Source organism: Planococcus citri, chromosome 3 (assembly GCF_950023065.1).
Source record: "Planococcus citri chromosome 3, ihPlaCitr1.1, whole genome shotgun sequence".
Classification (NCBI taxonomy): Eukaryota; Metazoa; Arthropoda; class Insecta; order Hemiptera; family Pseudococcidae; genus Planococcus; species Planococcus citri.
Window position 1 is genome coordinate 50,561,636 of NC_088679.1, and position 13,118 is coordinate 50,574,753.

The window sequence follows — 13,118 nt, forward strand, 5'->3', positions numbered from 1 at the left end:
CGATGATGATGTGTTTTTGGTTTTACGCAGACGCGTTGAAAACATGTTGATAGATTTGCATATCTAGTTTGCCGTAAATACAGTAGATAAGATTTATAATGATGTGTACGTACTTTGCATCAACAAATCGAACCAAAAAATAATTCAGCTTCTCAAATCTGTAACAACTTCGGAAGATCGCCTGATGTCGAAAAATTACTCCGTTCCTCCCTCCCTCTTCCGAATTTTCATCTTCCATCTCTCACGTTTTTATGAAAATTGGTACCTTACTGTTGGTTTCAAAGGAAATCGTTGAGGAAAAACTTACGATTTAAAATTCACCCGCATTTCCGCAGGCTCTTAAAAGTAGTAGCAAAAAATAATTAGATGCTTTGGTCTTCCCACGATTTTATTGAACTTGAATTTGTTCTCAAAAAAAAAAAAAAACTCATAAAGTGAAAGAAAAAGAGTAAAAGTGCACGACAAGTATTAAAGTCCGTGTAATTTATGCTAAAAAAAAAAAATTAAAAAAGATACAACAAAAACAATGATCGACTGAATTTAATTACCGTCTGAGTGAAAATTTTAGCGTAATTAAACCCGGGAACATTACTTAAGGAAAAAAACGAAAAGGAGAGGAAAAAATTAATTACATTAAGAACTACAGTAGAACGTTTAATTACAAAATTATCTACGAAACAATTTCTTGTCTGCGTCTACCTACTAATGAGCGGATTCGGCGTTTTTCAACTTTCCTCTTTTAGACCTATTTGTTAATTTGAGACGTAGACCAAACACGTTTTAAGTTTCAAAGTGAAAAGTTTTCTTCAGAAACTACGTCTCGCTGAACACACGAGTAAAAAGTAAAACGAGGAAGAGGAAACGAACGAAAAGAGGGGATAAAGGAAATTCATTTCAGATGGAGCTCCGCTTCTTTTAGTTGTGTGCATATGTCTTTACAGACGGATGATTTATGGACGTAATGTATCAGAAATTTGATGATGTTACAAAGTGAAACAATGCAAAAAAAAAACTTCTAAACTAACTCGTTATGAAGTAGGTAGATGTGTAATACATTATGTATATATATTACATCACGTGATATCAATTTATGCATATTTTTTTCTTGTAAATTCTATCTAAAAATACCAGTAGGTAGGTAAGGTTCCTCGGTATGCAAAATATAAAAACCACAGGCACAGGTAAAGTATACCTATAGATACAATAAAGAAATAGTCTATAAAATTCAAATCCATTTTTATCTCATTATTTTCACTCAAATGTACCCAATGGCATTCTTATATAGTTAGTGCCTACTTTTTGGTAGAATAGGATGTTTTAAAAAATACAAGGTTACGGAGCAACAATATTATTCTGGAACTTTCAATGCAATGAAAACACTTTTTTCGGTCAAGTAACCTTTCTCGACGACTAATTCCATATTAATACCTACTTTTAAGTTATATTGCCTTTGTTGCCGAAGGAATTACTGCCACAATCGGAATAAAAACTTATCTGAAAATATGCTTATGTAGGTACGAATTTATAAACTCACGGTTAAATTTTACAAAATTACTCAAGAACATTTAAAAATGTTTGTTTTTGCTCTAGGTATATTTTTCCTAAAAAAATTTCGCTCTCTTTTTCAGACTTATTCGCTGCGAATGCTTCAATAAAGTTGGCAATTTTCAAGTTCGAATCATTGGTCTCTTTTTTTAATAGGTACCTGTCTCCTTTTGGGAGTGTCAAAAAAAGACATCAGTTTTAAAGACATCTGATTTCCTCAATGTTCCAACCATACGATAAATTTTTATATGAATTCTTCAAATTGAACAGAGCGACGAATGAATAAAATAATTCAAAATGAAACCAGAGATGTCAAGCATAAAAAACGCAACACAACACATTTTTTTTTTGAAAAAAAACAGAACAGAGAAAAATTGAGTTTTAATCACATGAAGGGCATGAACAAAAAAACAAGGCATGGAAAATATTGATACATAATGATTCTCAGCGAACAAATAAATTACAATTTACAAACAAACAGAACAGCATAGAACGCGCTCACGAAAAAAATGGCAGTTTGTGAATTTTTGTATTTTATCAGTAGTAGTTCTTTCACGGAGTAAATACTACTATTTAAAAACTAGACTAGTGCACTCCCCAGAACTTGTACTCTTGATGCAAGTATAGGTAGGTACCTACTAATTGTTTGTACTAGGGGAAAACAGAATTCCATTATTTATATTCCAAACTTGACAGAATTTCTGACACACTTTATCTAAAAGTAGGAACGTATACCTATCTACTACTTTAGAAGTAGAGGTAGGTAGTACCTACATAGTAAACGCAACAGAATAGAACAGCTCAAAACATAACTAAAGAACAGAGAATAGAACAGAACAGAGCAGAACAGGACAAAACAAAACAAAGCAAAATAGAACAAAAATATGCAAAACAGAACACAACACAACATGAAACAGAAAATAAGAACCCAAGTAGAATAATACATATTAGAGAATTTCCCAAAAAAATAAAAATACAGAAATAGAAACTTAATAAAAACTACCTAATCTCAGAAAAAAGTGCACCCGAATCGGGGGAAGGGTGATGCTTTTGCTTTCTTCATCTATTCATTTGCATGAAACAGAGTAAGTAGGTACTTACCTACTACGATTTTTATGCAAGTACTTACTTAGATATTTTTTTTAATAATGGAGACAAAAATATTGGTTGGTTTTTTACTAAAAATGCAATAACTCATCGGTACGTAAAGTACTCGCCCATTGGAAATAAAAATTATCATTGCATAAAACCATAAAAAATGCATGGCGTTCTCGGATAGGTACTTGCAGTTTTTCTCTAAATTGTAACAGACGACAGTCTATACCTAATGATAAGGCTATAGCCTTCGTAAGTAGGAAATAATCTGTACGTACAGTTGGTTATGTGCCATATTGAATAGCAAGGCCCACAAATGAAATTTTTTTCATCAATAAATGGCGTAAGGAATGCATTCTACAAACATGGGTATAGTAGGTACACACATACAGGCTACGTAAAGTGGGTATATGTACCTATAACGTTTTGAAAATAACAAAAAACAGGCTGCATACAATAAATTTATGCAAAAATGCGTCGAATTCATTAGCATTTATTTGAAAATTCGAATGCATCCAAATGGGAAATCGAAAACAAAGCGAAAACTATCACGTTTGAAAATGGTTAATTTATTACACTCTGACGCCGCGCTCAAATATTTCGCCGTTATCTACTCACATTTAAAATCATTCGCAAGTTTTAAAGAAGAAACCGCTAAAACAATGAAACCGAGATCTGAATTCCAACTTGTATTAAATGTGTGTCTACACAATGCGACGTTTTCTCTATACTGAATTGAAAATTCATTTCTCTACGTATTTTCTATTGAAAGTATAAAAGTTGGCTTTCCTTTATGAGTTTAAGTTAGTGAAAACGGTTCACATGTGCTCGAAAAACTTTTACTTTGCTTCTCGAATGTGCATTCAAAAAGATACGATACCTAGCTTGGTCTCATTCTCGTCTACTCTTCTTCAGCAATGTTTGTTTAAAAATTATACCCAGCTAACACGAAAATAGGCTTGGATATCTTTCAACTTATTAAAATCAGAACAAAGTTCAAGAAAGTTTGCTTAACGAAGCATTGTGCGTATACTTATGTGTATAAGTATATCACAAGCAGCTTGTTTTAGGAATCTACCTATGCATACATTTTACTTACCAAGTTACAACTCATACTCGTATCTAATGATTATTCAACTTCTGTTAATGTATATCATCTTCATGTTCATAGATTAAAGTTGAAATTTTGAATACTTATGCCTACCTTTCTGCTTACTTCTATGCGAATTGTATACTTAGCTATATACCTACCTAACATGAGCGCAGAAAAGAAGTATCAAATTGTATGTACCTACCTATACTCTGGCTACCTATAGGTGTACCTTTTGTTTACTCATCGATTCATTATTTGAACTTTTTTTGTTTCGGATAAAGGTAGCCACTGAACCAGGAAGAGGTCTATTAATTAATTTAATGTACATAGTAATGAAGGCAACGTATAATAATTAACAAATACAAATACTACCTGTACCTACCTACAACCAACTACTTTTCAATTTAAACCAAACGTACCTTCAGAAAAGAATTTAAACGAATTTGAAAGAATAGAAACAAACAAAAAAATAACCTTATACGATGAGTAGTCTGTATAAATAGGTACGGTACCTACTTGACAACTTTTGTTATTTTGTAACAGAATAAATAGTCGAAAATAAGGGTTAATGCAATTGCATAATATCGGTGTACCTATGGCTAATTACACATCAGCAGGTACCTCTTTATTCATTTTATGTACCTAACTATTTACCTATACTTTTCTGGGATTCTCAATTCGATGCGAGCAAAAACGAAAAAGAAAATCAACAAAATACATCACAAAAAATAAAATAAAATAAACAAGGGAAATCATTTTGGAACATCCTGTGCATGGGTACATTCTCGAGTAAAATTTTCACCAACAAAAGACAAAACTTTACTTCTAATTAAAACTTTAGCAGACAAAAACTACAACTGCGTGGCTTTTCAATATATAGTCCAGCTTCTCCTTCACTGTATTGCATAATAATAAAAGACGACGAATAATGTAATAAAATCTAAGTTAAAACTAAAAGCTTTCAAAACCGGTGTGGCTTTTATGTATTTTCGGAAAATTTCAAAGGCTGCGAAGGATGGGTTAAAGGTTTGCTCGGAAATTTTCTTCAAAGGCTGCAAGCAGCAGCAGCAGTAGATATTTTCTATAATTTTAACGAAAAGTAACTTCTTCCAAACTCGTTAATTGTAGACAAACAACATTAAGAAACTTTCTCCTTTTGCTTTATAATTCGTAAATTTGGCATTCGGGGGTTTTGTTAAGAGACATAGTTTTGTTGTCCTCAGTTACCTTCCCATCGCACCAATATTACTACTATTACTATGATAATTTTCAACAAAAAAGTATCTAGCTTGTCGTCAATGTTTACCGATATTTGTTGGACTACATATTAATATCCCTCTTGTATTCCTTCTTACTGGCCCTCTGCTAAAACATTTCGAACTCCTTTGTATAAATTCAGTGATTCAAAAACTATCATTTTCATATCGATTTTATCATTTAAACGTACCGGTAGATATAACTTTACATAGATAGGTATCTAGATACTATTTGAAGATTTCGCTCAACTGATTGGTTTGCTGATTGGGTCATTTTGCATTTTTTCAAATATAAAACTTCGAAGAAATGGTTATCTCTCGCCTTTAAAAATTTTTAATTTAAAAGTATTTCAAAAAAAGTAAAAAAAAATTTTGTAGGTACAAGTGAAAGGGATACCAATACCACGTCTTATGGTGCTCAAATTCAATTCGTATTTTAAGCTTGCCATCCTTTGAAATAAAAATTAAAAAGGATTTTTTTATGTTTTCCAAAGCATAAACCGAACTGAAGTTTCTTTAAAATAAGCTTAATTCAGAAAAAATGTTTCTATCGCCGCTTTTTCATTGTCATTTGCCGAACTTCACAAAAAATTTAAATTAAAGCACATCATTTCAAGTAAAAGTTTTCAATTGTTTCAAACACAGTATTTACAACTTTACAAGTACTTATGTATTAACCTTAACGCAAAAAAAAATTATTGTACATATTTTTTCATGCTATGAGGTAGAGGTAGGTATCTTGATTTCCCTCATTCCCTCATAAAAAAATTGCCTGAAATTCGAAAAATTTTACATAGATTAAATTTGCATAAATGTTTATCCTTAATCGTCATGATTTAAATTAAAATGTAAAATCCACCTTGGTAGGAGACCATAGGGGAGGACCAGGAGAGGAGAAGGAGTATGGCTCGTTGGCTCAATATTGGTTGGCTTCGAGAGGAACTGAGGAAGGATAGGATAGTAATTGATTTTTCAATTTTCAAACTTTGAAGTAATTTTTTTTTGGTCTACAAAATCAAAGTTAGATTCGAGACGAGACACCCCACGTAGAATGAAAAAGGAATAGTATATTACATACCAAGTTCAATAATGTGGGTGATTATAAACGAGTGCGAATTGCAGGACGAGCCGAAGGCGAGGACTGCAATTCGCGTACGAGTTTATAATCACCCACATTTTTTGAACTTATGTGTGTAATGTATTTTATTCAATACATGCATATAAATATACACAATTATACCATCAATGTTTAGACGTGAAGAAGCGTTTTTATGAGTCGACACGACAACCGAAGTATGCGTAGTGCGTACTCGCAGATAAAGTGTGTAGCCGAAATGATTAAAGGAAAACAAGCCTTAGGGCCTGGAGGGAGGGGGAGGTGGTGGATCTCCTGTTTCTGCTACAATTTTTTCCCCGTAGTAATCGGACTTTGTCACCTTCCGCGTCATCCCAAACAATAGGATTCGAGCAGTGCGGCCACGTAATGAATGTTTATTATTTTCCTCATCGACCTTTTAGTTAACCTAGACGGCTACTCATACGCAAAATTATCCCACTGGTTATGTCGCCAACTCTGTGGATTTCAAATTAGAAACAAACGCATCTGCGCATGTCTCAGGAAACGTGTGTGTGTATTTTGTTGTTAGTGGATTAGGGGTGGAAGTGGGGGTGCTGGTGGTGTTTCCGTTTACTGTTCACAAGCATCAATTCCTGAGACATGCGCAGATGCGTTTGTTTCTAATTTGAAATCCACAGAGTTGGCGACATAACCAGTGGCCTTAGTTTGCATTGGAGTAGTCGTCTAGGTTAACTAAAAGGTCGATGATTTTCCTAGGACAATAATGTGAACATTATTTTCGTTTCATTTAGTCGCTCATAAAAACGCACTTTTCGCGTCTAGTATTGGTGGTATAATTGTGCGTTTATATGCCTGTATTGAATAAAAACTTTTGATTTTCATTCCATTTTCATATGAATTAAGTATATTATTATAAACCATTATGCTTTTTGACAAAATTGGAAGTTACCCTTTTAGTGTACAATCAACAATGTACATTAATAAAAAATAAAAAATAAAATGAACGAAAGAAGCTCGATGTGTACCTAATATGGCCATGATGTTCTGTCAAATGCTAGTAGCGCTGCGTGTACGTTGGAGAAAGTAGCGCAGCGGTAAAACACTTGGCTAGAAAGTATAGTACAGAGTTCAGTTTTACATTCTTAACTGATAAGAATAAGAAATCGCTACTTCGCTAGTGCACTTTGCAGAGTTGATTTGAGAGATGTTTTCTTCTTTCGTCTATAACATGAGTGAAAAGTGTTAAATTTTATCCTTGTAATGGTAATATATGTTGTGTGATCATTCAAATTACATCACTTGTGGTAGCTGTTACCGAACGAATACTTTGAAGTGAGTTTACATGAACTGTTGTTTATTGTTCTTATTAAGGCCACTATAAACATTAATCAACGTTGTGTATGGTGTTTTTTAAAAATGTTCTGTCTCAACGAAACGATTAGAATCAAATGTTTTTCATTTTACAGATGACGAAGCGAGCTGCTTGGTCGGAGGAAGAGCTACGTGCAGCGTTAGACGAAATAAAGGAAGGAAGTAGTATACGTACTGCAGCCATAAGACACAATGTTCCGCGTAGTACAGTAAGGAATCATTTGAAGACAGGTAAATCATTTTTCAGATAATACCATTTCAGATTCGAATATTTTTATGTAGTATACATAGGTACCATACTGATGGTTATTAACAATTTCAGGAGTAACAAAAAAGCGTATGGGTAGAACACGTGTCTTGCAAATGTATCACGAAGAACAATTGGTATCAAGAATTGTTCGTTTTGCTCAGACTGGAATGTCGATAACCAATAACGTTATAACAAGGAGCGTTTTTACTTTCTGCAAAGAAAACTATATCGATAATCCTTTCAATAAAGACGTGGCTAAAGCCGGAAGAAAATGGTTGAGAGACTTTCTGGACAGAAATCCTGGCATTGTTCCTAGAAAAGCTGTACCTTCAGTTTCAGGTAGACTATCTAACTTAAATTGAGTAGGTACTTACTTTTTTTTCCTCCTGATGTACGAGTACAATACCGACCTACTCGTATGCAGTTGAGGTACTTTAGTCTAAAATTAAACCGAATTTCGCATGTTTAAATTATTTTCTCGCGTTGGATGGATTCAAAGAAAATAATTACGTATTTTTTCGACGAATAATTTGGTTGGTATGGATGATTGTTTGAGCGAGAGGAAATCATATTTTATTCTGATCCCACGAGACTCATGGTAAATCATCTAAAATCAAAGATCATGGTTTAAAACACCTGCAACTAACATTTTTGATGTTTATTGAAGTTGATTCTTGGACTATCATTATGGTAAATTTTTAACACTTCATCGCATGTTTCGTTTTTATTTTAAATTTTGAAATGAACCTGTGTGAAAATTGCTTCATTTCAACTGTTCTAGAGCTCCCCCTCCCCTCCAACAAGTTCTCAATTTTCTCCAGCAATTTCAAATTGCTCGGATAGGGTTGAAGCTGATCTTGGCTGGTGCATGCTAATTGGGAATCTTCCCAATCGTTATAAGCTGTTACCCTGAAAACCCAGTTGTATCAGTTCTAGACGGTTGATCTAAACCCCCCCCCCCCTTTTACGGGTGTAATAATCTTGTAATTATAAACACAAAAAAAAACTTAAAAAGTTGAAAAGGCATCCGGGAGATAATGTGGCAGATTCTCTCCTTAGAAACGAAAGATAATTCTAGACTTCAGAATGTTTTGGTATTATGGAGGTCATCTAGTTTAGTTTGGTCTCTTTGAAATAGTAATACGTCAAAGTATAGTTTCCTTGTACGAGTAACTTGTAAAAATAAGTTGATTTGAATGATAGTCAAAGAGGCTAATTGGTATGTAATTTGTAGGTAGGTACACTGGAACCGGGGTTATTTTAATACCTACCCCTCCCCCCAATACTCAAATTGAAATTATGAAAATTTATGGAAGGGAAGGGAGAGGTAAAGCAAGACATGCTAAAAATTCAAAAGAGATGAGACAAGCTTTAAATTTACTTTTTTCGTCACCCCACCTCCATTTTAATTCTCATCTTCCTTCTCGATCATCCTGTCACCCTTTTAAACTTTTTTTTTCTTCTTGAAAAAAAAGCGTGATTTGTGGAATTTTTCTAAAAAAAAAGTCGGTAGTTCGTGACGATTTTTGAAAACTTTTCAGTTTTTGGTTTGAAAACAAGCTTTGTAAATGTTGTTTTTCAATCGATTATGATATAAAAGTGCAAAAATTCTACCGAAGCAAAAACAAGAACGTCGTGATTTAAACAAGAAATTTTAAGTTTGTAAGAAATTACATAACTTATTAAATAAAACTCACGATCTTAGATCGAAACACAAAAATTGATCATTTTTGTTATCAACGTACATATTTTTATAACTACCTATACCTACTTTTATGATCTAAATTCAGAAGGTTTGAGATCCTATGATTTATTTGGTAGAAGAAATTTTGATCAAAATTTGTGATTTTCATTCAGAACTAACAATCATAAGTAGGTACTAGGTAGCTAATAAGACGATTATAGGTAATAATAAACTAGAAAGTCTAAAACTCCCGTAATCATATTTTATTCATTTTTAGCTGAATCTGCGAAGAAATTGAATCGGGTAATTGTACACGATTACTTCGAAAGATTGAATGCAGCAATGACTAAACTCGATGTTCATGATAAGCCAGAATGTGTCTATAACTTGGACGTAATGGACTGTCGATTGACGCTACATTGTCCTGCGAACATTCCTCCTAAAGTACGTAAACTTGCCAATTTACCTAGTAGCGGACAAGCGGAACATTTGGTACTCATCAACTGTGGAAACGCCTGCGGACAGAGCATCCCTCCCTACGTACTAGTGAAGCATAGACGTTATCGTCCGAAAGACGAATGGACTACGAATTTACCCGCCGGAACGAAGTTTTGTGTGGCGCCGGACGGACGTATGACCACTGAAGTATTTGCCAGATGGCTTCAGCATTTTTCCAACCATAGAGCCAACCAGCAAGGACCAGCTCTACTCATTTTCGACAGTACGTTCTGCCAACTTGACGCTTGTATCATGACTGAGGCTGCTAAACATAACTTAACGCTGATAAGTTTACCAATTAACTGTACGCGTGATCTCCAACCTTTGCGCCAAGGATTTTTTAACTCTTTTGAAAGTCTTTGGGACGCTAATATCTTGAAATTCGCCGAAGAAAATCCCGGTGTAAAAGTAACCTTGGCGAATTTCAGCTCCATTTTTAAACATGTATGGCAGGAAAGCATGACGATCTCAAATTTGACCGATGCATTCGAAGATACCGGTATTTTTCCTTTTGATGAGTCAGCCATTCCGGATGAAGCATACATTCCTGCACATCTTACCGCCGATACGGATTTAGGTCCTCCTATTGTAGACTGTCGTATTCCTTTTGTAGACTGTAATTCTCCTTTGGAAGACGACGATGTTCCTTTTTCAGACGACTGCAGTGGTTCTTTCGTAAATTCGACTGATTATTATGATACCAGTTGTTTTTCTCTAGATCGTTTATTAGAGCTTATTTACAACGATCATACGTATTCATAGTTTGTTGTGCTACGCTTGCACACAATATCTCTTCTTTTCTTCGTTTTTTTCGATGTTGTTCAAGTACATACATACCTACTGTTGAACTTTCCTAAAGAAAATGAGTAAGATGATTTCATTTTTGTTAATTTTTAGTGATTAAGGAATTAATAATTTCAAAAAATGTATGTACATACTCGTATTTTCGCAGTCTCATGTTTTTTTTTACCTATTGTGATAATAAACACGTTTTTCTAAAAATGAAATGTAATTATTGTGTGGAAATGAGGATCATCACTTTTTTTGGATCAAGCTATGCGACCTGTTGGAAAAAATAATTATGTTGAGTTACTTATTATGGGCTCCATGCTTCGTTCAAGTAAAAATGGCGAAATGTCGATTTTATGCGGGAGGGGGAGGGGGAGTGGGTAGGAGGAGGATAGGTTGAAGTATGTAGCTATACTGGAGTGGGATTCTGAGACAATCCTCCGAATCCATTATGAGTATCGTCATCATATGCTGCACATATTTTTTCTTGACTTTTTTTTTTTTTTAAATCGATGGCTGAATTCTCAAATCTGGTTTCCGGATCATTCCCTCGGATGAATGTTTCTCAAAAACTAATTTTTAAAATGTCAGAATTATTTTGCAAATATAGTATTTTTGAAACAAAATGAAACTTTTTGGAAATTTTGACAAAAAATGAATTAATAATGCTATGATTTTTTTTGTTGTAATCTTAGCAATAAAAAGTAAGACTTTTAGACAAGTTATGTCAAAAAAACAGGTCCTGCTGGAAATTTGGCAAACAAATTATAGGCTCTCTGTTAATTTTTATTAAAAAAGTTTTTTTTTTGGTATTTTGAAAAAAAATGTACTTATTATTTTGGCAAAAAAAAAGTATCATTTTTCGGTAATTTTAATGAAAAACTAATATTTTCCGGAATGTTATGACTTTTTGTATATTTTGACAAAAACAGTTTTTTTGAGCCAATAAGGAAGACTAACCTACTTCCTGAAAATTTTGACCAAAAAAAAGTTTTTTATGCCAATTTTGATTAAAAAAAAGTACCAGTTATTTTGATAATTTTGGGGCGATCATTTTAAATTTGATAAAAAAGTAAGATTTCTTATTAATTTTATCAAAAAAAACAACGAGACTTTCTGGAAAATTTGAACGCTCCCCCCCCCCTCCCCCCCAAGAAAAACACGTCTTTTCTGCAATTTAGGCAAATAACTGAACTTCTACCTATTTTTGTGTATGTGAGGAATATGGATTTGGGAAATTAATCATTTAAAAAAATGCCAATTCAGCGTTTTTCGCATTCAGAGAAACGATGTGCAGGATCCCTTGGATAGATTACAAAAAAAAATATCGGAAGGGCCAAATTCGATGAAAATCTTCCTTTTGATTTTAAAATCACTCATAGTTTTTAAACCCCGCTCTTGGAAGGAAGATGTCGATACACAAAAAATAGTATTTTTGAGAAAGTCGTGGTTTTTCTGCTCTAGCCATATCCAATATGTGTTAGAAAAAGTGGTCCAGTTCTAAAAGGTAATACCTGTTTGAGACTCGCGTCGACGTATGGCTATCGTCCGTCCTCAACGTTCGAGGCAACTTTCATTGTTCACTACTGACTGAGCGTTTGAAAATTTGCATAACTACCTATCACTCATTTTTTAAGATGAATTCGTGTTTAGAAAATGTATAATTGAGAATAGTTAGGTACTATACGCGTGAATTATGCCAAAACATTGAAAGACATCATTTCTGAAAATGTGGAAATATTTTGGAATGCAATATGTAACCAATTTTTTGTTCAATTATTGCAAATTCTAAAAAAATCTAGTAGCTAATGTACATTTACTTGGCTAGATGGGATTTTCAATACCTACATTTTAAAATCTGGGTACCTACGCTTGACTTCAAAGTCTTTTTCTTTTACTCTAGTCAACTTTTAGGTAGAAACAGAATTCTAGCTTTTGAGCAATCCCTATGCAAACACCCACGGTTACTGTGTGTAGTTGGGTTAATCTCGCATGTCTATCGAACGTCCCCATCTGCGAGAAACGTGTAGGTCTACAAGTAGAACTAAGTACCTACACAGAAACGTAGGTACGTATTAGGTTAAACAAAACAATATGTATTTCACGGTGCATTGCATTGATATGAACAATATCTTTTGAAAACATGTTTTCGAGAATTGCCTCGTTCGCGAGTTTATTCGCTAAAACACTATACAGTACCTACTACCTAGTGAATACAGAAGGGAAGGCGTCTACCTAATTATGTAGGTACCTACTACCTACATTTAGCACACCTACTTCGGCTACTTGACGAAACAATAGCGTCTTTGCAGTTTTCAACGATGACGAGTTGATGAAAATGGCGAGGTTCGTGCTATACTGTAAGTATATATACGCGTCTCGCACTCCCAACGGGTACAATTTTCAGAAAAGGCAATGTAGCCGGTTATTCAATTGATTAATTAAACCATAAGTTGTCT

The 13,118-nt window shown here is 33.9% G+C and overlaps 2 protein-coding genes across 2 annotated transcripts in view; one reads left to right on the plus strand and one right to left on the minus strand.

Annotated features, from left to right (window-relative positions):
• The window catches only part of Sys1 (Sys1 golgi trafficking protein), a 203,410-nt gene that overhangs the window by 31,033 nt on the left and 159,259 nt on the right, over positions 1 to 13,118 (minus strand). The window lies entirely within an intron of this gene.
• On the plus strand, positions 7,169 to 10,864 carry LOC135839874 (uncharacterized). The gene is made up of 4 exons (XM_065356117.1): positions 7,169 to 7,399; positions 7,534 to 7,669; positions 7,761 to 8,027; positions 9,650 to 10,864. The coding sequence occupies exons 2-4, from the start codon at positions 7,534 to 7,536 to the stop codon at positions 10,630 to 10,632; spliced, it is 1,386 nt and encodes a 461-aa protein (XP_065212189.1). The 5' UTR covers positions 7,169 to 7,399; the 3' UTR covers positions 10,633 to 10,864.